Here is a 23,322-nt window from a genome sequence, read left to right on the forward strand (position 1 = left end):
TATGGGGATGTGGTATACAACCACCTCATTTTTGTCTCGTGCAAATTGAATTTCCAAATAGATTCAACGATATCTGTACGGCAGACAAAGCACAAAATACATACAAACTAAGAAAGTCCTCTTATGGCAGGAGAAAGCCGATAAGCAGGTCTGATTGTGGATTTGTGGATGTACAATATATCCTCTTATGACACACTTGCTTGTGAGGCCTCTTGACCAAATACTGTTTTTGATCAACTTTGAGGGAAAGATGCATAGAAATCTGCCGATTTGCCATTTCATACTGGTGCAACATACATTTGAAACCGCTCAAAGCCAACAAAACTCGATGATTTATAATTTTGTAAGACTTAAGCTACATGTCCTGAAACACACACAATGAAAGAAGAAGATAAGAAGACATTTTTGAGCTACGCTCCAATAAACTTTTAACAAAATGTAAAACCAATCCATCAACGAAACTAACTTTAACTATTGTACATCCAAACAAACATATTTACACATATACATACATGCATACATACACGCATCATATGATCTATGTACTTTTACACATCTATTTTTGAAAAAAAAAAAAACAAATCAAAACAAAACAAAAGAAGGAAACAAAAAAACAAAGACAAGGACAAAGACAAGTGAAGGCGAAAGCGTAACACTTGAAATCTACACATACTCGTATGTATTTATCTCAGTATTCAATGGGATAAGATAGGCATAGTATTTACATATATTTTTCAAACAAACTGTATGCGGCAGGGTAAACTAAACTGGCAAACGTAATTTAATTACAACAAATACGAGTAATAACCAAACAAAAGCGTATATTTCCAACGGTACAAAAATGAAAACGTAAATGTAACAGTAACAGTAATTCAAATACAAATACAAAATACAAATAAATGTTAAACAATATTCGCACCCTGTAATAATTACAGAAGTACTTTTGCATAGAATGGAATACCAAACGTTTGTCTGTACTTTTCTTTTTGTTATCAATCAAGGGACAAAACATCACAATTTGCCACAATAAATGTTAAACCAAGTCAAGTTAATGGAAAACGAAATGTACAACTTTAAATATTATGATATATTTCTAACATCAAATACATTTATGGAGTAAAAATTTGCAAAAATAAAAGAAACCCAGCTGTTAGCCAATGCGTTCAAAATAACAGTTTGTTCCGGTTTGGCCTGCTTTCCGTAGCAGTCAGCTAATTTTGGCCTGGCAATGCTGCGTGCGTACAACCTGTCGATCGCCGCTGCCTCTGGTACCGACCACCTGATACCCCCAATGAGCTCTATGCATATATTCGCAGATAACTTTTCATAGTTTTATGAAGCAGAAATAGAAAATAATGCATCATGCGATCATAGCTTTGTGCAAAGCCGGCTGGTAACCATTTACCTGTACAGTAAATCAGCGACGTCTGGTGTGAGACAGATATACCCTTTCCAGAGGCTTAGGTAGCAGCTCAAAGCAGCTGTTTTGTGGGCTGTCTTTGTACCTCGGGCGGGCAGGTGATGATAACAAAGACGTAGTAGCAGGCAGGGCAAGTCATTTTGCAAACAAATCCCAACAGCAGCAGTCCACCGAAAGGAGAGACAAACATTTTTTAGATCGAAAAGGTAGGCGATATACAAGCATACATATGTAGAAGCTACGTGCAAAGTGGTACGTAGGGAATCGAAAGTAAAAAGGCGCCAAAGGTCAATGCGTATGGGAATTGCGGATGAGCGAACGGTCGCTTTGTTCTTTATGAATCGAGTGAATCACGCACGGAATCACGCACTGAGAAAGTTGTAAAACATGCATTACAAAGATGAAGGCTGCCCACAGATGATCGTATAAATGCGTTGCATATTTCCTGAATCCCGCACAGTGGGCGTTTGAAAGTGAACCGTTTTACTTACAGATCGCCGCCAATCTTTAGCCACAATGAACACCTGCCCCGCTCTGCTGTTGGCCTTGGCATTTGCCTGCCTGGCCCTCAGCCAAACCCAAGGATATTCCGCCAGCGAGGATGCCAGAATTATAGCGGAGTACAAGCGTGAAATGGAACTCAACCATGCGAAGATCGCCCGGCAATTGGTGCACCGCGCTAACTGGGCGGCGGTGGGCAGCATTTCCACCAACAAGATCGTGGAGGACTATCCCATGGTCAATATCGTATCGATCGATGACAGTGACGCCAATGGCAACTCCACGGGAAAGATACGCTTCCTGCTTACCGATCTGGACTTTACAGGTCCCGACTGGGAGAAGAACAACAAGGTGACACTGATGTTCACTGAAGAGCAGACACTGAACTGCAAGAATCACGGCAAGGATCCCATGGAGCCCACTTGTGCCCGCTCAATGATCAGCGGTCAAGTCCAGAAGGTGAGTATGCGTGCATCCAGATAATGTATCTAGATAAGAAACGTATTCCATCTGTAGTTCGATAAGAGTGATCGCAGCTACAAGCCAGCGCTGGACGCATATATAAAACGGCATCCGTCCGCCAACAACTGGATAAAAGGTGTGTGGATTGATTAGAATTTCAGAATAAATTCGATTTGCTTATCTAACTTACCTCCGTTCGCCGATTGTAGCCCACAACTTCTATCTGTGCGAGCTGATCATCCGCAATATCTTTGTGCTGGACTTCTATGGGGGCCCGCATCAGGTCACCGCCTCCGACTATTACGCCGTTCAAGTGTGATGACCCACCACCACCTGACGATACGCTAAGGAAGCAGCTTGATGCCTCACTTCTTTGTTCAGTTGAGCATTCCACCAACAAATGTCATGATAAGCATATTGTTTTTTTTTTTTTCTGACTGCACAAAGAAAATAATTCAAAGGTGCTGTCTGTTATCAGTTAAGGCCCCACCGAATCAGGGGAAATTTTCAAATGTGGAAAATTAACATTAAATTCTTGTAAATGTATGTGTATGTAATTTTGTATATTTTTAAACGCCAGGTTTGATGGTTAATTGATATAACATTTTGGATGGGGGGATGAGTCTTTGAAACGGTTACATAAATATATTTTGGAGCCTATTGGCCCGGCATCACGCACATGGTAGCATCGATCTTCTGCAGCTGTGGCAGAATGTCGCGCAACTTGGAACGATAGCGAACGTCTTTGGCCAGCGGATTGCTCTCCAAGTAGATCGTCTGAAGAGCCTTGTTTCCCTTGAGTAGCTCGATATTCTTCCAGTCATCGATGCCATTGTGATTCAACCAGAGCTCTTCCAGGTTCTCCAAGGTCTCCAGGTTACCAACGGCCTTCAATCTGTTCTTGGCAAGATCTAGTGTTTCCAGATTTTTGTTTTCTTCCAGATTCTCGATTACTTCAATGCCGTTTTCGGATATGTACAGCTCCTTCAGGCTGGTCAACTTCTCCAAGTTCTCAATCTTAACGATACGATTGGCCTGCAGGCTCAGGATCTCCAGATTGACCAGCGTGTCCAGGTTCTCGATCTTGGCGATTTTGTTCTTGCCCAGAAACAACTGTCGCAGATTGACTAGTGTATCTATATTTTGAATTTTCTTGAGCTTGTTGTCGCCCAGCTCCAGCATGGTGAGGCTGGTCAGCATGCCGAGATTCTCAATGACCGTGATCCGGTTGGCCACGAAGTAAAGCTTCTCCAGATTGACCAGAGCGTCCAGATTCTCGATTTTGGTCAGCCGGTTGAAGCTGAGGTCCAGCATCTCGAGCTTGGTTAGTTCTTCGAGGTTCTCCACTTTGGTTATCTGATTGTCGTAGAGTTCCAGCTCCACGAGGGTCTTCAGCATCGACAAGTTCTCGATTTTCTTGATTAGATTCCAGCGGAGAAACAAGCGCTGTATCTGAGTCAGGGGCTCGAAATTTTCCAGCTTTTCAATGCGGCGATGATTCAGATCCAATTCGAAGCACTCTGGATCAATTGTGATTGTCTCCTCGATGGACGCCAAATCCTCGGGCGCAATCACCTGGAGGCCAACCGGTGGCTTAACGGGTTCACTATTTGTATTCATTGCTCGGTCTGCATCACCCATTACGGAAGCTCTTGTGTATTAGAATTATATTATACTTTAGCTATGTAAATGAAGCGCAATTCGATGCCGCCTTAACTTGTTTATTTCTTGGTTTTTACTCGAACAAAGTGTGATTGTGATCGGGTGACGAAAACATGTGAGGCTGTGTGACGTCACGCGGATGTTTTTGATGGAATACCCGGAATACAATTTTTCAATTGAATAAATCCAAAAAGACGTACTTTTTATGTGCAATATGAGGTTAGTTTTGTCATATAAAATTAATTTTTCTTTAAAACAAGCCGATTTTTACTAACACCTTTCGGATATTTTTGTTGCGCCACCTTCCACAGTTTCCTCTGCTTCAGTGCTGCAAATCACTCAATCGGCAGTGCTGTAAATCGCTGCTTGTTGTGGTCAGCTGGCTGCTAGCGTGCATTGACAATAAACTAACAATTGTTTTTAATCAAAAATAAAAGAAAATGCATCCATACCGAAGAGAAACATAGTTGCTTGAGCTGCTTTCTTGGATTCCCGCTGCCTACCGAAGAGCCTAGACTAGCACAGCTCTTAAGATTTGACCACAGCTGGAAGACTCTGTTCAAACAAGATGTCGACGGGATTAAAGTGTCGCAATTGCGGATCCAATGAGATCGAGGAGGACAATACTCGAGGAGATCGGGGTAGGCTCTGGAATTTCAATAGTGACTCCATTTTTCATGTGTCATCTGTCATTTTCCTTTGTAGTTTGCACGAACTGTGGTTCTGTGCTGGAGGATTCGCTCATTGTCTCGGAGGTGCAGTTCGAGGAGGTGGGTCATGGCGCCGCAGCCATTGGACAGTTTGTCTCAGCCGAATCATCGGGTGGGGCCACAAACTACGGCTACGGCAAGTTCCAAGTGGGCTCGGGCACGGAATCCCGCGAGGTGACCATCAAAAAGGCCAAGAAGGATATCACTCTTCTCTGCCAGCAGCTGCAGCTGTCTCAGCACTATGCCGATACGGCACTCAACTTCTTCAAGATGGCCCTCAGTCGTCACCTGACCCGTGGTCGTAAAAGCACCCACATCTACGCTGCTTGTGTGTACATGACATGCCGCACGGAGGGCACCTCTCGTAAGTCACCCGTTTCCCCATGAAGCTCGCCAGACGGAGTGGTTCAATTGGATTTAATTTCATTTGTAGATCTCCTCATCGACATAAGCGATGTTCAGCAGATTTGCTCGTATGAGCTGGGACGCACATATCTGAAATTGTCACACGCTTTGTGCATCAATATACCGTCTGTGGGTGAGTGAAACTGACCAACTTTAATTTGAATAACTAGTTTAAGTTGAGTTCTGAAATGATATCCAATCAATGGTATTTCCATACCAATGAAATTTGAAAATCCACGATTTTAACGATCAGATATTCACAAATGCAGAAACTAAGGATTTAAAAAGGAAAATTAATGTGGATTTTAGCTAATATCATGGTGGAGCTACCACAGCAAATCCGCTGTTAGATCGTGCTATGATCGAGGAATTATTGTATATTTTGTCCGATTGTAGATCATACTATGATTGTAGACACCGGTCGGTTACTAACATGTTGCATGACGCACCAGAAAGATGTTATATGGAGAAGCGTGCACGGGTTATCAATTCTCTCTACACCTCTGCTTTGCCTACTTGGCGTCGTCTGTTCGTCATTGATTTGGGCTGAGTCGGTTCCCATAATCCAACTGCCAAGTGTCAGTCCCAAGAAAGCAAAAACAATACACAGCAAATCGATTCTCGATTCCCTCGCACCAGCGAATGGCTCAAAACGTTAATACCCAATAATTCTAATGGATTCTATATAGTACATACGTATATGTAATCTTCATCTCAATCCAAATTGAAAGCACACTTTCAGTATAAATTCGAAAAAATCTAATAATATATTTTATTGATTAAAGTACATAATTATAATAGATTCATATTCAATATAGGATAACACTTGCTTCATTCAAAAAGATATATACATATATATAATGTATATATATATAAAAAACAGTAATTGGATTCTTATCAAAAGCAAAAAATCAGTACAATTTCCAAAGAAATGTTTTAAGTCGAACATAAAATTGTTGATTGTTGCGCAGAGCAGCCTAGGATTGATAGAATAGATACATAGATAGATAGGTGAAAAGTACGGGGCTTGATATCAGTGGAAAGGCATATATGTTGGGTATGAGCGTTATATAGGGGAAATAACTACGATATAGAACAAATGCATGCTACAATGTTTATTAATATATCGAGAAATGTTGCGCATACAAGACCTCTGTCGTATTTCATAAACCTGGTTAACTTTGCTGTCAAATTCGTCGAATGCAACTCTTAACATGGCTTCTCCTTCCTCACTTCCTCTTCAAGTATATCTTTATAGTTTATATATAGTTTTTATGTGTATATATCAGTATCAGTATCAGATCAGATGTATAGTATATGTTAGGTATATGCTGGCAAAAAATATCTGTTATTCATTTTCGCATTCAACTTTAGAATATTGATTAACTTTAGCTTGACTGATTGCCCGATTTTCCCTTGCTTATTGCATTTATATGTCAGTATATATTGCGCCGCTTTATATCCCACCTCTCGCCCTCTGCAAACCTCTCAAGTTGTGGAACGTAATAAGTTTTCGAGTCTACTTCGTATCTGTATCTGTATCTATATATATGTAGGTCTGGGTGTATATGTTCAACTTGTTTTGTTTTGAAAATATCTTTATATATGCCAACAAACTAGGTACAGTGCGTTTCAGAGCCTTGGGCCGGCTGAAACAGTTAACGAAACGAATCTATGAAATATTTAACGAACTAGAACTCTCTGCCGATGGAAGTCTACCAATAATTATTGGCTTGAGCTTATCCAAACCATTTCTCCTTGTCCAAGAGCTTTGAAACGCACTGTAGCGATGTATATATAGGACTGTATGGTTATATACGTTTGTGTATATATGTATATATGACTATATAGGACTATTACGAAAACTAGAGCACTCTATATGTACTAACTGTACTGTATATACGTCTATATCTGCTATATCGTTTCCTCTAAAACTCCAATTTGCTTTGTTGTGTTGCACTGAAAACCCATGAGTTTCTATTTTGTATTTGTGGTTGTGTCTTATATTGCTGTGTTGGTCTCCTCTGTTGCTGCTGCTGCTGATGGTGCGGCTGCTGCTGGCGATAGTAGCAGGATCCCTGCCATTCGGCGCAGTAGAGCTGTGCACATCAGGTGCTTCCATCGCCGGCGCCGCCACCGCCGCCGAGTTCCTCCCCGGAGCTGTTTACATTGTTGCCAGCAGCTGTCGATGCCGATCCGCTGCTGCTGCCATTTGCAACGGCAGTCGCTGATCCAGCTGCTGTGCCTCCACCCGCTCCTGCGATTGGCGTGGCACACACCGAATTGGTGGGCGAGTTTAAGGCCGTCACTGTGGTTGGTCCGTAGAAGATCAGTTCCGGTATTTGGCCGCCCTGCACGCCAGTGCCGTTGGTGCTCTCCGACGAACACTGGAACTGGAATGTCACATTGCCCATGAGCACCTCGGACATACCCTCCTGGCCGAAGAAGCTCAGCTCGTTGCCATCGAGTATGACCGAGGCGGTGTAGTAGCACTCCGGCTCGATCTGTATGGGATTCTCGAAGAATACGTGGAACGTGTTGCTGGACCCATCCGAGAAGAACTTCGTGTCGTTCTCGGCCAGTGTCCTGCCCAGGCGCTTCAGCTCAATCTTCACGTTGTAGTTGGCGGCGCCCGTCGACGAGCCGTACAGACCAAAGCCCACAATGAAGATTCTGTCAAAGATCAGACATGCAGTTAGGGATATTGATTCAATTTCAATTTGTGTGGGGTGGGTGGGGTTTTAATGTACCTGCGATCTACTGAAAACTGAATGGAATCACAGCGCCCGCGGTAACGCCACTGATTCGAGCGATAGGCGCATGACTGGAATCTATGGCAGACCTGGGTCTTGAGGCCCGCACGCGAACGCGTCGGAAAGCCGAGATTCGGTTTCATTTTGGCGGTGAAATGCAAGAACATGTCGATGGTCTCCTGCGATGAGAGGATGCCAGTCTGGGCCACACCGTTGGCAAACTCCTCCAGTGTCATGGTCGGAATGCGTATCAGGTGCAGAGCCTGGCCCAGCAGCCGCCGCTTGTTCTGGGGCGTATTGTCGATGCTCATCTTCTCGCAGGCGTTGAGGGCCCAGTTCAGGGCTGCCTCGAACAGATGGATCTCCTTGCAGTTGAGGGTCTCGCGCGACAATATCGACTCGAACGTCTTGAGGTCAATGTCCACAAAATCCTCGGACTTAACCGCCATCTCGGCCTGGGCGTCGATCACTTCCCAGCAACGCTGCATCAGTTCGGGCTCCTCGAAAAGACGCGATTGACTGAGAAGTAGGCAGGCGTTTTTTGCCGTCAGTTTCACTTCCAAATAGTTGACGCACGCCCGTGCCAGATGCGGTACAATGTACTTTTTGGCCGCATACAGAGTGGCCAAGATGTGTTCAGGTTCCAGTTTGATTTCATCACAATAGAGATACCTGCAGTGTCAGAAGGAGAAGTTCAATGATAATAGATAGCCTCTGAAATACTCGTGGATTCGATACTACCTTAGCAGCGTTAGGAAGGCAGTGGGCTCGACATCAGGCACTTTGATTTCCTGTTTGTTCTCGGCCAAACCGCCATAGAACATGGCATAGAAGACCGAGCTGCCCGTGGCTAGGATGTATTTGTGCGCGGGTATTGTTTGAACGGGATCGATATCTGTCCGAAGAGAAAACCGAGACTTAATCGGGGGATCAGTGATGCTGGCGGATGCCGAACTTACCGAACTCCTCGCCCACAATGAACTTGATGTCCGACATCAGCTCATTGTTGAACATGGCCGCGTTCCGCTCCAGCACCGTCGCCTTGCTGGCCTGCCAGTTGGGATCGGCCGTGTCGATGGCATTGGAGGCGCCCACAGCCGCATAGTGCCAGTTGGTGCCGCCAGCTGAACAAACATACGATCCACTGCCGCTAGTGGGAGTGGGGGTTGAATTTGAGGCAGCGGCGGCAGAGGCAGCCGAAATGGCAGCGGCTGCTGCCGAGCTCGAGGGCATACAGAAGGCCGTGGGGCTGCCGACACTGCTGATGTTGAGGGCACCGGGCGAGGCCAGGGGTGAGGATGGGGCGCTTATGGGTTGGGTTATCTGGATATTCTGATCGGCCGCACTGCCCGAGGCGCCGCCTCCGGCCTGTGGCGAGAGGGCTGCTCCCGCCCGCTGCTGTTGTTGCTGCTGCTGCTGATGGTTGTGCGGCGGCGAGTGCAGCAGAATGTTGCCATTATTGAGCGTCTCCACTGGAAGGCAGGATATTAATACGTTATAAGGTTATTCTGTGACAAGTGATATTGGCGGCAAGGTCCCACCCAATTCCGACAGCGTCTGCTGGATGCGATGTAACATTTGTGCGTTCGGAAGTGCGACTTCCGTTGATTACCGTCGCGTTCGCATAATAAATAACGAATGCCGTTGCCATCGGGCTCCCCCTTTTTCTATTTTTCTCACTAAATTTCCCCCGAATATGAAAGCCGTGCCACCGGGAAAAAGTGGAGCGTCCAAAAATAGCGACGCATTCGCGCTGTCTGCAGAGGCGCGCGCGCGACTTTTAGACACGACTCCATTCCATTCCCCTCCTCGGCGGCGGCAGTGCGATTTGTGTGGAAAATCAATAACTCACAGACACGGCGCACCTGCACTGCTCCCCCCCTCTGCCCGCTTTTCTTACCGTTTATCCAGCCGCCGTTCGGCTGCGAATGGGACATTGACTCCTGGTTGCGCTTGTTGGCCGACTTTAGGGATAGCCGATTCAGGGCCATTATATTGTTGCTATTATTACTGCCGTGATTGTTGCTGCTGCTGTTGCTGCTGCTACTGGCCATGTCGCAGTGGAAATGTGAAAAACGCGATTATCTGGAGGTCAGGCGAAATGCACCGCGCCCCGAACCGACCTTTGGCAGTGCGCTGAGCTGGCTTTTAGCGAATCGAGTGAAATGCAAACATTTGCTTTCAATTAAGTGGATAGTGCACTGCCAATTGCCATTGTTTTTATGTTTTTCTTTTATTTTTATTTTCTCTGCTGTTTTTATTGTTTGATTTGTTCTTGAAGCGATAACGATAGGTTTTTCCTTGTTATCAGAGCTGGTCACACTGTGTTGCTGCAGTGTTGGCTAACAGCCCAAAATGTAGGAGAGCGCGCGCATGTTTTGAATTTGAATGAGCTGTGCTTCCAATTTCGCAACTCATTGATTATATCACGGCCACTCGCGGCTAATATGTATTTCCGTCATGGCCCACCATAAACGCGCGTCAACGTCAAGGCGTACGTGTAAGGGATGATCTTAGAGCTTCTACAACAGTCTTTATCGCTGTCGTTGTCTCAATCTCTTTCTTTTTCGTAGCCTTGCTTCTGTGGGTATTTGCATGTACTCAAAACTGATTTAAACTTGACTCATATTTGGTCTTGTTGATTATTTATTATTTAGTTTGGCCTGTGCATATTTAAAACGACCATAAAATGTGTTGAACTTGAAATCGATTCGATGGATCGCATGGCTGCTTGTTTTGGGTTGGTCATCGCCGATGCCATCCATCCGCTCCATCGTGTCTGTCGCCCGTCGAAGGTTTGTTTATTTCTTAGCACATTCCCACACACACGCACATACATACGTCGACCACCACGATCTAAACCAGTTTCTGGGGCTGCAGCAGCAGCCGGCAGAGAGCGGTGTTTGTGCCGAAAATTACAACAAATAATGTTGTTGACCTTTGCGCAAACTAATTTGTAGTCATTTGGTGGATCGATACCCACTCCATGCCCCCTAATACTCACTGTGTTCGGGCGGGGGCATCTCCTCGTTTTCCGGCACTCGGACCGCGTACTCCGGCTCATAGTTGTGCGCGTAGGCGCTGCCCCAATGGCCGGCGAAGTCGTCCTCTTCGAGGGTCAGCAGATGATCCAGCACCTGCACGCCCCTCTCGAGGGGGCCGTGGAACTTGTTGATCAGCTCGGAGAGACGCAGATTGAGGCCGTAGTTCCCACCGTCGCTGCCGCTGCCACTGCCGCTGCTGGCTCTGTTCGGTGCCGTCGTATCAATCGACCAGTAGAAGAGGTGACGTCCCAAATGACTGCTCAGGTGATTCGCAAAGGCCTCGATCATCTTTGAGCCGACATCGCTGTCATCGCTACACCTGTCCTCTCGCCCACGCCGCCCTCACCAACAACTGTAACAACAAAACGGAAAGAGAGCAAGCGCTTGGGATTATGTAACGAATGACAAAATGCGTGAAAGCTACAACATTTCCAATCACCGAAGATCTTATACTCTTGCAAGTTCCTTTTTTGTAAAAAGATTACAAGAAAACATACTATATAAAGGTTAGTCGGATGACCTGCCAAGACCCTAAAACAATATGATATATGATGTATGAATACAGTGTCCAGAATTTAGGAGTTTCTGAAGCACTTTACCCCCTTGGAAGAGTATCAAAAGATGCTGTGGCATGGCTAACAAATTGCCATTTGCGGTTGCACTTTCACTTCCACTTCCCCAACCATTTCCACACGCATCTGACGTATTTTATCAGCTACAGGAAGTGGATTAAATCTGGTCTGGTCTGGTCTGCTCTCCGCCCCAAAATCTCGGCTTTGGCTTAACTCTTTTGGGGTCGCCTCTGATGTCTCTCAGCCGCCTAAGCAGAACCCATTCCTCTGTGCACCTGAGAGTACTCTCCTCTCCGCCCGTAGAGAGGAAATTATGCAAGCGGCTATTTTTAATTGGCAGCACGGCGAAGTCCGTAACCAAAACAAAACGGCCGCAGACATGAACATAATTTTTCTCTCTCTTTCTTTTGTCCGCGTCATTCCGCGCGGATGATGACGACGGCCCGGTTGTCGGGTGTCTTGGACAATCAACAACTTTGTTGCGACTCTCCGATATGGGCCGGTGTGTACGATACCTGAAAACGCCCCCCGCACTGGCACGCCTCCTCCTTAAATGACTTGACAAATTAACAAAGCAATTTGCTGTTGACGCCTAATGAAGTTCTTCATGCTTCGATTGTCTCGTGTCTGATCTTTGTTCTGTTTACCTGCGATTAGTGTTATTTAACAGCAAAATAACCTTGACGAGAATTAGTGTTGGCTAAATTACTGCCCTTAATTTGAACTTGATTTTAAGTAGTTAAGTAAGGTCAACTGCGTTGCCTTGAAAGATAGTTTCCTCAAAAGTTGCGGGAAAATACCGTTAGTTGGACTCCATTTGCGCAGCCAACTTAGCTTCGTACAGAAATCAGGTGGGGTGACAACTCCGAAACTACTTTTAATTGACGAAATAACGTAGGTATTCATGTTTTTATTGAAGGATGCTCAATTGTATCCCCAATGAGAATAAGGATGTATTGGACAGGCTGCAAGAGCAGTTCGCTCCAATTACAGTGAAATTTCTGGCAGTTCTGTTTTATTTTGAGTAACTGTGAAAAACTTGTGATAGCTTAATTACCGGCTCTTGAACTTGGTCGAATCGCAATGCGATCAATGATTTGGTCAGTGCTATTGATAGCCTATAAGATATATGAATTTGTCTCTTAAAGTTGTAGTTTTATAAAAAATGTATGTGTTTGTTTTTGGCACGGTTTGCTTTTGTGCTTTTTTATATAACAAACTTGCCTCCTAGTGTATGTATATGTATTTCTATAGTTTTTATGTCAAAATGATATGTGCTTAATGTATTTCTGAGTGAATTCAATGTGAGTTAGTAAGCTGTAATTATGGACAACATTGAACTTCAAAAAAACCGCTTATACGGAAATACAAAGGAAATAGAGAATATAACTTCGTTTTTTATTATCAGTTTCACCCTTAAGTGATTTCTTATGACAGATTTTCGTGCAAATTGTGCTGTCATTTGTTTGCTGATGCTCTGGGCTGGCAACCGACCATTTAACTGTTGGTTAATTGGAATTTATGGATATATTCTTTGTCAAATGGGAATCAATTGGGCAGACATAAATCTGTGCAGCTGTTAGCTCCCAGACAGCCCCATCGTCCCATCCCTTCTCCTTCTCCATCTCCATCCCCGTCCGCATCCCCGTCCCAGCTGCCATGCAAAACACACACTCAATTTATGCTAAATTAATTTCTTGGCTTAACAATCAAGTCACGTTTATTATTCATCAGCTGTAGGCTTTTGTTTTATTTTCGGCTTGGTGGTGTTTTTGTTTTTCAGCATTTTGTGAAATTTGTTCCTATGTGCAAGTTTATTTTCGTATTAAATGGGTTTTTTCCGCACTGTTACAGTCTTTCCACTTTGTGCGAGTATGAAACGCATTTCAAATTTGCCGCCTGCATTGACTTGTGGCGGCCTTTTTCTTAATTTATTTGTGGTCTTGGTGGGGGCTTGTGTTTCATTTCATTTTTCATTGCCTCTTGAATTGCAAATGGAGTGACCCACATTGGGGCCCTGTCGGGTCATACTTTGAGAGAGAGAGAGAGAGCCCAGGCACCAGACCCTCAAAGCAACGCCCGCGTAACACTTTCGATTTTTGTTTCCTCATTACACTCTCCTCCCCCAAAAGTAAGCCACCAGCGAAAACATATGTATGTCCGAGCATGAAGAGGTGTAAGCGATGGCGACTGCGACGGCTATTCGGAGAAAAAAGTGAAGAGTTGTCTTTTCTTTGGTGTTTCTCTTTCTGTGTTTCGGTTTCGGTTTCTGTTTCTGTTTTTGTGGCTGTTTCTTCTGTCTTTTGTCTTTTGCCTTTTGGTTTCTCATTATTTCTCGGCTCTTTGCTTTTAACGAGCTCCTTTTGTTGCATTTTTCATTTTAAGACAATTTTGCAATCGCCACGCATATAACTGATTAGCAAAATGTCTCATAAAACGGGGGTCTGCCTGCACTTAACCCTCCCTACAAAACTCCTCCCTTCCAGATCCAAGCCTGGCATCTAAAGCTGGCAAAGCAACGACCTCCAGGGTCCCCACAAACACACTCGCATATGTATATGCTTGGGCCGTGTCTGGCCGAAAAACCATTCGCTCACGTGGCCCATGCCTTCGAACCCACGATTCGTCGGTCAAACGCTCGAACTGTCGATCGGTCGAACAGTCGAACGGTCGATCCACAGATCAGTCGGTCAAGCAGTTTTGTTGATTTGTCGATTTTGCACTTTAATTATGTGCTCTCTTGTCTGTATTTTGTTGGGATTTTTTTCTTCGTTATATTGGACACTTGCCCCAGTGGTCGAGGCTTTTTGTCTTGGGATGGAATGGTTTTGGGTCAGCTTAAAAACACTGCAATCTGATAAAAACGAGGCTTTCAAAACGGGTTGTTCTTGGGTTGCAATGCATTTAGCTTGAGGTTAGATCACATCTATATAGATCATGGTATATTGCCTATTTTGAAAGGTTCCTATGAAAGGATTCACTGAGCAGATCAATTGAGCGAAAATCAGCGATTGAACAAAAGTAATACTGATAAGGAATTCCATACTGAATGCATTCCATATGGGGTACATCGCCATTAACTACCTACATGTCAAGGCACAGTAGTGCCATTAATAATTCTAGATATTCCAAAATCTCAAGCCAACAAATATTTCCATGCTAATGGGGAGGCTTTATATAGGAAGTTAACACCACTTCCCATTGTTTCCTCCCGGGTTGGGGGTTTTTTCGGCCAGAGTCTATCCCATTCTTGTCACGCTCAAAAGTCTGAGTTCCATCTGGCAGTAGTCACTTGCCGCGTCCGACTCGACTCGACGCGACTCTCGATGCCGGAGTGGGGTTTTGTGTTCGTATAAGTCTATGCCTCGTTTCGAGGGCCCTTAGGTTGTTTCGCAATTATTCAGACAGACTCGGCTTGTCGGCTGTCGGCTGTCGGTTGGGGGCTCTGTCTTTGGGTCGGCCTGGCGTCTGCGCCTTTAGACGCTTTAATTTGCAGATCATTTTATAGACATTAACATGCAGTTTTTCTCACTCACTTTTCATATTTCTTTAGATTATTTGGTAACTCAAGTCATGCTGCATTTTGTCTAATGACTTGACGAATTAACATTTTTTTTTTAAATTTTAAAATACATTTTTTTTTTGCTGCTGTTTGTTTTCGAATCTTTTTTATTGCTTGGCCCAGTAAAATCCCCCCTATTGAATGCGTTGAATTCGAGTGCGAATGAATTGCTAAATTCGATTCGGTTTTATTTAATTCTTGTGACATATTCTTTGTGAAATGTTTATGGTTTTTTTCGTACATTTTTTGCTGAGTCTGGAACCAGTTCTGGATTCTTTGGCTGCTCGTTTCTTTGCTCAAGTTTTTAAATAATCTTCTGCTGGGTGGCAACAACAAATTGTCATCGAGTCAGTCGGTTTGGACAAAAACGCTTTCTGTGCCCGGCGTTACTTAATATTTAAATATTCATGTCCCCCCAGTCCGCTGGAGTCTTGAGTGGAATTTTAAATGGCATTTCGATGCCCAGAATAGAAAGATATATTTATGCCATTTCGTAAGCTTTATTTTCGCCAGGGTGTGTCTGTGTCTGTTTCTGTTGCTGTTGACTTTAAGTTGAAAGAACAAACAAGAAATTGTGGTGAGCTTTTGACTGATCTTTGCGCTGGCAGGGCAGGGAAATTTCAGTCCGAACCCCGGACTATTGGCAAACACTGACAGAGGGCGGACCGACGGACAGTCATTAAAAAATCACCTCCAGAAACAATAATCAAAATCATAGTTATGAGCGGAAAATTATAGCTAAATAGTTAGTAATTAGTGAGAAGTGCATTTCACAGATAGTTATACGGCCAGAACCGGCGATCTACTCAGTCCGTAGGTGATAACAGAGTCGAGACTTCACTTGAAGATAGCACCATTAGCACCCTTGAGAATCAGCTGATCGTTAATGCACTGCCATGTGCTTTTCGGGTGGGATTAAATAAGTATTTTCAAGTGTTCTTTGATTTGTTGATTGATTGTTGATTCCATTCAAGGCTTAGCACTTTCATTGCACCATCTTGGGGGGAGGTGACCTTCGGCAAGGCTCTCATCACACCAGCCACAGCATTTGCTTGCTTCTCACATCTGGATGGTGGCTTAATAGCTTATCCACATATTTGGGCAATCAATTAACTGCTGCAACTGTTCATTCGCGGCTGTTATCGATGGAATATCTATGTATCATTTATACAGTTTGCACTGAATGGGACAGAGATTGAAGCCAATAAAGAAGACAAACCGAACACGTGACACATTCGAGAGAGAGAGAGAAAAATATGGATACTTTGAGAGCGTGACTTGGAGAAAGAGAGACAGACAGCTGAAGCCTGTATGACACTTAATTTCATTAGTTCTAATGAATAACTGTATTAATTCAATTAGAGGGAGATGAAACTGGTAGCAAGCAGTAGAAACTGCTTCTAAGATGGGAACTGCTTGTCGGGTTAGTCTACTGCTTATCAAATTGCACTGCCTTTCAATTTTAGATTAAAAAGAACACCAAGCAGCAGAAACTGCTTCTAGGATTAGCACTGCTTTTCAAGGTTATGTGAACTGCTTCTGTGCTAAACGAATAATTTGATTTTATTTAAATATTTTGATACACAGATTTAACTTCTGCCAAATATGAGCATTGTATTAAATTTATCTTATTAGCACCTTACAAATTTACTGCTTTTCACTTGTAAAATTGACTTGTGAAGACTCTCAAAATCAGCTGATTGGACATCTTTTACATTAATTCAGTCATTCAGAAGAACTTTAAGAGTGTATCATACAGGCTTAATCCACAATCATTTAGAATAATTATCTGTAGGAAATTTTTGGGGGGTTTTTTTTGCACTTCACTGGAGTTGAATGTTAGAATATGAAGAGCCTCTCGTCGGGGCTTTAATCCAAAGCCATTATAAGCAATTATCTGCATGGAATTTTTGGGTATTTTTTTCGACCCCTCCTCCTTGTATCTGTGTAATATTTGCACTTCACTCGCAGTAATTGACGCCCCAACCGGCATTTGCACATAAATTAAAACGTCAACAGGAGAACAAACAAACAAGCGAGCGAGCTACGCGCACACTGCAAGTGATTATTATTATTTTAACAAACAATTGTACGAATACCCGTACGAATACACACTTTGGTAATTTGTACAGCAGCAGCAGCCGCAAAAAGCAAACCACTCACACTCTCGAGAAACCACAGCAGTTGAAAGAAGATTTTTTACATGTGAGGAGGGACTCTTTTTTTTCCAGCTGCCTCTGCGCATGCGCGTCGACCGGCCACGTTGTTGTGGTTTTTTCTGTTGCAGAATGTTTCGACCGGGGCCTGAGACTGGACTGAGACTGGGACTGGGACGGTGGGGGCTACTGTGACTGCGACTGCGGCTTGAGGTGCGCGCGAGCCAACGAACGAATTCGTAGTGAGAGACGAACCGAGCCAACGGTGAAGCTAAAGATCACAGCCGAGCGGCTCTGCCCGCCTTCGTCGTCTTCGTGTTTGTTCGCCTTGAGACGGTCACTTATCCCATGCGATAACTGTGCCCATATTCTGCACTTGATTGTATGTTTATTGAGTGCGAACAGATTTCGTGAGTGCCCCTACACTGCGCGGAAAAGTTTCGAATCTACATTTTAGAATGTTTCATTCATGAGGTGAGACCTTTAGCCTGGTTCCACCAGCTCGTCATACCGATTGTCGTCCCTGAACTTGAATTGATGTTTATAGAGCGCAAACAGACTTGTGTTTGTTAACTCGAAAACCTAGATTTCACATTGGATAGATTTATGTGTTAATCCAAAGTATATGATTCGTATTTGACGAATCCAGTTAAATATGAATCAAATTTAAGAGTGTGCTCTTGGACCTATGTACATCTACTATTTTTCTTCTTTAAATGGATTGTAATATGAGTAGTGTAAGGTCTTTCCAGCACAGACCTTTTTTAGTTAAACTCTTGGGCACACAATAAGTATTGTGTACTCCCAAGATTCCAATTTCATCATTAATCACGAATTCTTGGTCAATTACAAAACAATTAAAGCAGGCACTACAGTTAATTGCGTCGAGGAAAACACCGAGCCAGTAACCAAAATTGCCGGCATTTTTCAGAAAACGCAAAGTAATCAAAGGCAGCCTTGTGGGGAGAGTGGCGGGGAGAAGCGGCCCAACCGCACCCAAAATGATAATTGCTGTCATGACAAACGCAAAAATAAAGTTTAAATAATAATAATTTCACTAGCTGCAGTTGCAGACTGTCCGCAGGGCAGAGTAGGGCTGGGCCGGGAGACATTAAGAAACCATTAGCAGCAGCCGTGCAGGCCACTGTCGAGCAGTAGCAGTTCCCCAACAGTATCTCGCATCGCATCCCAGGAGTAACAGCTGCTCTAGATGTGTGGGCGTGGTGCTGAAGGGTCAATGAAGCATGTCCCCAGTCACTCTTTCAGTTCCCAATCGCAGTTCCCAGTCACAGCCGCAGTGGCGGCATCATTTTTCAAGTGGGGCACTCAACGGCAGTTGCTTCCGAGGGTTCGGATGGTGGGATGGTGAATGGACGGCTGGCTGGCTGGCTGGAGGGAGGCTGCTAGCGGGCCTCCACAAATGTGCGCATTCATTAGGGTTTAATAAATAATTTTTTTCCTCTTGTTGCTTAGTTCTTGGTCTTCTTTTTTCCTCTTTTTTTTGTCAAGTGCAGTTAGCGAGACTTTGACAAGCTTCCTCTAGGAGATGGCTGGGGCAGCCGTGGTTGACGTTTAACAGCCATCTGCCTTTGTGTGTCAAGTGGAGCGGCATAAACAATCAAGCTGGTGGCACAAAGTGCGGAGGACTACCATGGAGACGGCGGCTAATGTGCACGAAAAGCGAGGCATATCATGGCTTATATGATGCTGAACTGTGGGAAATGACCATTGCATTGCTCTAAAAAAGGTTTTGTAAATGTTGTATTTACTGTGACATTTTGTAGATTATTTTCCTGTAAATAAACACACAAACAAGAGGTTTCTTTTGTGTTTCTTTCTCGCTTTTGTATGCGCTCACATAATTTCGCTGGTCTGGCCAAACAATAACCATTTAATTGTAATTAAATGAGTAATTATACTCAAAATTATTTTATCATTTACTTGGACAATTATTCAAACGATTATGTAAAATTGAAATTAATAATTTCTCACCCCATTGTGTGAGAGCCACAGCCACAGCCACAGCCACAGCCGGCAGTATTTGTTATTTCTTGGGAAATCTCCCCTCACTCTATGACATTTCCCAACTGCAAAAAAAGGGGAAATATATAAAACAAAAACAAAAACAAAAAAGAGAAAAAACGCTAGCAAATATGTTGGCAAGGTCGCGTCTCTGGATCTGGGGCTTTTGATTTTCCATTGCGTTGTCGAGCTGATATTTGCCGTGCGTTAATTGTTGTTTGCGTTTGGCTTTGCCTTTTGTTCCGTTGCTGTGTTGTTGGATGGCTGGGACTGGGTCTCTGACTGGGACTGGGACTGGGCCAAGTGTTAATTGCACAGGTTGGTGTCGATGTTGTTCGTTGTCGGTTGGCGGCGGCTTCCTTGGCTGGTCTGGTCTTATCTTTCATCTAGTTCAAATACAACTAATTATTGGTTTAATGGGCCATCGAATGGCCCCAAACTTATGCGAGGGGGATAAACGCTGGACTACGTGACGGATGCGTGATGTCTGTATGGAGAGCGCGCGCACAATTTATCGCATGCTATAAAGTTGATATACCACTCTCCGACTCTTGCACTCTTCGCTCTCTCGCTCTCTCTGACTGTGGGCCTCATGTAAAAGTTGAATGAATTGAATAAAAACATACTCGTATATACCTGAAGTTCGGGTTCAAGACTGTTTATTTCGGCAGCTGGCTGTCCATGGTTGTCTGGGGCCGGTTATTGAATGTTTTCGATTTCATTGGGCAGCAAAGCCGAGCCGAGCCGGGCTTCAAGGTCGTCGAACAAGTTCTTCGGCTGATGCTCTTGCAGTGGTTTGGTTTGCTAATGTTATTTAAATCTGTTGATACTCATTGCTTCCTTATTGCTCTTCTATTTTTACAGATCCCTGCCTGTACATTATGCGGTTTGCCAATCGCCTGCAGCTGGGCGCCAAGACCCATGAGGTGTCCATGACGGCCCTGAGGATTGTCCAGCGGATGAAGAAGGATTGCATGCACTCGGGACGACGACCCACTGGACTCTGTGGAGCAGGTGAGATGGGATTATAGTTCGGTTAAAGGTGAATGGCGAAAACGGTTACCTCATGCATATTCAATTTTCTATCCCTCCTTTAAGCACTCCTGATTGCCGCACGCATGCATGACTTTAGCCGCACCATGGTTGATGTGATCGGTGTGGTCAAGATTCATGAGTCGACGCTGCGCAAGCGCCTCTCCGAGTTCGCCGAGACGCCGTCGGGCGGTCTAACGCTGGAGGAGTTTATGACCGTGGACTTGGAGCGAGAACAGGATCCGCCTTCCTTCAGGGCAGCACGGAAAAAGGATCGTGAGAGGATCAAGGATGTAAGTGATACACAGTGGAGCTCTCGCGCATATTTTATTTATTTTATAAATCGCTCCCGTAGATGGGCGAGCACGAGCTGACGGAACTGCAAAAGGAGATTGATGCACATCTGGAAAAGGATCTCGGGAAGTACTCCAGCAGCGTGTTCCGTCAACTGACGAAAATCAAGGGCGACACTTCATTTGGCTCGGAGCCTGGCACACCGAAAAGTGTCTGCGAGAACGACATAGAGATGGAGGACTCCAGACAGTTCATTGAGCAGTCCAATGCTGCGATAATCAAAGATCTGATTGAGCACAATGAGGATGTGAAAAAGACGGAGCCTGGCAGCCTGATGGCAGGCATTGAGGGCCTGCGGCCCGATATCGAGGCCATTTGTCGGGTAACTCAAAGCGAACTGGAGGATGTGGAGAGGGCAAAGCAGCCACTGGAAACAGAGCTCGTCATCGACGATCTGAACGATGATGAGTTGGATCAGTATGTGCTGACCGAGGATGAGGCTGTGACCAAACTGGAAATGTGGAAGAACATGAATGCGGAGTATCTGCAGGAGCAGAAGGAGCGCGACGAGCGGCTGGCCAAGGAGCGGGAGGAGGGCAAGCCTGAGAAGAAAAAACGAAAGCCGCGCAAGAAGGTCATCGGTCCATCGTCTACGGCTGGCGAGGCGATCGAAAAGATGCTTCAGGAGAAGAAAATCTCCAGCAAAATCAACTACGACATCCTCAAGACACTAACTGACAGCATTGCCGGCCTGACGGGCCAATCCCCGTCATCCAGTGTGGACACTAAGCCCACAACCTTGGAGGAACTGAAGCAGCAGCCGGTCATTGTGGAAGAGGGTCCCATTGCCCCTAAGGGCAGTCGGTCCAAGCCAGCCTACGATCTGCCTGGACCCAGCAGGAAACGGCCCAAGATTGAGGCAGGCCTGCCTATCAGCCAGGCGCCTGAGCTGGAGGTAGAGCAGCCTGATACCAAGCCCGTATTGGAAGCAGGTAAGTAGCGCTGGGCCAATGGAACTGCTTGCAATCTAATGGAAATCTCTCTTCCACAGATTTCCTGGAGGACGAGGCCGAGGTAGACGAGGCAGAGCCGGAGCCCGAGGCGGAGCCAGAGGCCTCGCTGCAGGACATGCTGTACAAGGGCGCTGACGACGACGACGAGTTTGGCTACGGCTTTGAGGAGGAGGACTACTAGACTTAAGTTTGCATTTAGCCCTTTCAGCGTTTTAGCCATTAAGATACGATACACACAGATTTTTATAGTATGCGTCTTACTAATAATAATACAATTAAATTAATCTCAAAGTCCTTCGCCCTGTTGTGCTCCTCCGCCTGCACTTGTTGCAGTAGTGCTATTCCTGCTCCTTTGGCGAGTTGGCAGCCATTAAATCATCGCTGCTTCACGGCTTGTGCCCTGCGGCCCTGGCGCAGCCATTTACATGTTTAAGCCATGTCGGAGTCCGGGCGGTCGAGTGGGGGCAGGCTGGCAGCAAGGCAGCCTGGCAGCGGGTTTAGTAGTAGCTTGTTTCTAATTGTTGGTGCTGCCGTGGCGCGCCTCCAAGTGCTGCAAATAAATATTTCACTCTTAATCATGTTTTGCACTTTGTTTTGCTCGCCATTCTCCGGACTCTGCTCCTGCACGGCACTGCAGGCGGCCTGAGTCATGCCACGGCACAGGCAGGCAGACAGGCAGACAGGCCAAGAAACTTGGCTCGACTCCACGGCCTGGGCGGCTTGTTGAGTGGCAAGTGCCCGGCAATGAGCTGTTCAGTCTACTGCCGAGCACTTGTCTTTGCGATTTTATAGTTATTATGTTGTAATTAGTGTTAATTTACTTGGCTCCGCCTCCGTCCCTCACAGGCACTCGCAATCGCACTAGTACTCGCCCTAGCTCTTAACTCTTAGCCCCAGCGAAGCAGCCATAAAGTGTTGCACAGTTTTGGGCTTTAAACTTTCCTGCCCCCCAAAAACGCAGCCGAATCAAACTGAAGTTAACTGCACTTAATGTCCGTTCGCTAATTTGCATAAGCCCACAGCTGGCTGGGGAATAGTTATTAATAAAATGCACACGAACCACTCGACAATCCTGATGGGCTGACCGTGGCTGCGGCTGTGGATGTGGGTGTGGATGTAGCCCTGCACTGGGACAGGCTTAGAGCAGGACCAACTGGAAATATTAATGTCAAATGTATGCACATGTAAATCCCCGAAGCAAATGTGACAGTAAAACGGCAATTAGTAGACAACTTGACTTGACCTGGCCCAGGCCCAGGCTCTTGGAAGTTTCCTGGCCTCGGTCTGGCCATTGGTCAGTGGTGCAACTAATTTATGCAGTGCCAGGGCGGAACTGGGCCTGGGTATGAAGGTTGAGTTTGAGTTGGAGTACGAGTGTGGGTGAGGGCGGGGCGGGTTGGAGGCTCCGGCAATCGCTGGTTGCTCTTTTGATGACTATAATTGCCCTATTAAGCACATTAATCCGTTGTGATATCATTTTAACACTTTTGTGCTTGGTTTCTCCACTGATTTTTCCATGGGTTTGCAGACCTGTCAAGGTCCATCAGTCGTGTCATGGTAGTTGGGACTAAAACTATGAAATTTATTTTGCAAATATAGATAGAACTTGCATTTTTTATTGGATCATTGATGTTTTCTAAATAGTAACACCTCGTACAAAACAGGCATTGCTAATACTTTTTTAATAAAAAAATGTTTGCATTGTTTACATATT

The 23,322-nt window shown here is 45.0% G+C and overlaps 4 protein-coding genes across 5 annotated transcripts; 2 read left to right on the plus strand and 2 right to left on the minus strand.

Annotated features, from left to right (window-relative positions):
* Positions 1-1,540: 1,540 nt before the first annotated feature.
* Positions 1,541-2,929, plus strand: LOC6587571 (protein CREG1). The gene is made up of 4 exons (XM_002013066.2): positions 1,541-1,626; positions 1,914-2,380; positions 2,438-2,519; positions 2,593-2,929. The coding sequence occupies exons 2-4, from the start codon at positions 1,937-1,939 to the stop codon at positions 2,700-2,702; spliced, it is 636 nt and encodes a 211-aa protein (XP_002013102.1). The 5' UTR covers positions 1,541-1,626; positions 1,914-1,936; the 3' UTR covers positions 2,703-2,929.
* LOC6587601 (protein phosphatase 1 regulatory subunit 7) lies at positions 2,928-4,071 on the minus strand. The gene has a single exon (XM_002013067.2). The coding sequence runs from the start codon at positions 4,022-4,024 to the stop codon at positions 3,041-3,043; it is 984 nt and encodes a 327-aa protein (XP_002013103.1). The 5' UTR covers positions 4,025-4,071; the 3' UTR covers positions 2,928-3,040.
* A 373-nt stretch (positions 4,072-4,444) lies between these two features.
* LOC6587573 (transcription factor IIIB 90 kDa subunit) lies at positions 4,445-21,918 on the plus strand. The gene is made up of 7 exons (XM_002013068.2): positions 4,445-4,686; positions 4,751-5,119; positions 5,189-5,293; positions 20,134-20,283; positions 20,368-20,594; positions 20,657-21,587; positions 21,647-21,918. The coding sequence occupies exons 1-7, from the start codon at positions 4,614-4,616 to the stop codon at positions 21,787-21,789; spliced, it is 1,998 nt and encodes a 665-aa protein (XP_002013104.1). The 5' UTR covers positions 4,445-4,613; the 3' UTR covers positions 21,790-21,918.
* LOC6587605 (BTB/POZ domain-containing protein 6) lies at positions 7,035-17,459 on the minus strand. Of its 2 annotated transcripts, XM_026984806.1 has the most exons (6): positions 17,255-17,459; positions 10,918-11,309; positions 8,873-9,385; positions 8,655-8,808; positions 7,911-8,585; positions 7,035-7,833 (listed from the first exon to the last, which is right to left on the minus strand). In XM_026984806.1, the coding sequence occupies exons 2-6, from the start codon at positions 11,243-11,245 to the stop codon at positions 7,269-7,271; spliced, it is 2,235 nt and encodes a 744-aa protein (XP_026840607.1). In that variant the 5' UTR covers positions 11,246-11,309; positions 17,255-17,459; the 3' UTR covers positions 7,035-7,268. The 2 variants fall into 2 exon arrangements, with proteins under 2 accessions (XP_026840607.1, XP_026840612.1); XM_026984811.1 differs by lacking the exons at positions 10,918-11,309; positions 17,255-17,459 and adding an exon at positions 9,455-9,614.
* Positions 21,919-23,322: the final 1,404 nt, after the last annotated feature.

Source organism: Drosophila persimilis, unplaced genomic scaffold (genome assembly GCF_003286085.1).
Source record: "Drosophila persimilis strain 14011-0111.01,24,50 unplaced genomic scaffold, DperRS2 tig00000000-arrow-pilon, whole genome shotgun sequence".
In the NCBI taxonomy this organism is placed as follows: domain Eukaryota; kingdom Metazoa; phylum Arthropoda; class Insecta; order Diptera; family Drosophilidae; genus Drosophila; species Drosophila persimilis.

Bases quoted from the DNA above. Each gene is read 5' to 3' on its own strand.
- LOC6587571 (XM_002013066.2), top strand. From the start codon at position 1,937: ATGAACACCTGCCCCGCTCTGCTGTTGGCCTTGGCATTTGCCTGCCTG. The intron at 2,381-2,437 runs GTGAGTATGCGT...TTCCATCTGTAG, and splicing joins TCAGCGGTCAAGTCCAGAAG to TTCGATAAGAGTGATCGCAG. The intron at 2,520-2,592 runs GTGTGTGGATTG...CGCCGATTGTAG, and splicing joins CGCCAACAACTGGATAAAAG to CCCACAACTTCTATCTGTGC.
- LOC6587601 (XM_002013067.2), bottom strand. From the start codon at position 4,024: ATGGGTGATGCAGACCGAGCAATGAATACAAATAGTGAACCCGTTAAG.
- LOC6587573 (XM_002013068.2), top strand. From the start codon at position 4,614: ATGTCGACGGGATTAAAGTGTCGCAATTGCGGATCCAATGAGATCGAG. The intron at 5,120-5,188 runs GTAAGTCACCCG...TTTCATTTGTAG, and splicing joins CCGCACGGAGGGCACCTCTC to ATCTCCTCATCGACATAAGC. The intron at 5,294-20,133 runs GTGAGTGAAACT...CTATTTTTACAG, and splicing joins CATCAATATACCGTCTGTGG to ATCCCTGCCTGTACATTATG.
- LOC6587605 (XM_026984806.1), bottom strand. From the start codon at position 11,245: ATGATCGAGGCCTTTGCGAATCACCTGAGCAGTCATTTGGGACGTCAC. The intron at 9,386-10,917 runs GTGAGTATTAGG...CCTGCCTTCCAG, and splicing joins GATGCCCCCGCCCGAACACA to TGGAGACGCTCAATAATGGC. The intron at 7,834-7,910 runs GTACATTAAAAC...GATCTTTGACAG, and splicing joins CAGTTTTCAGTAGATCGCAG to AATCTTCATTGTGGGCTTTG.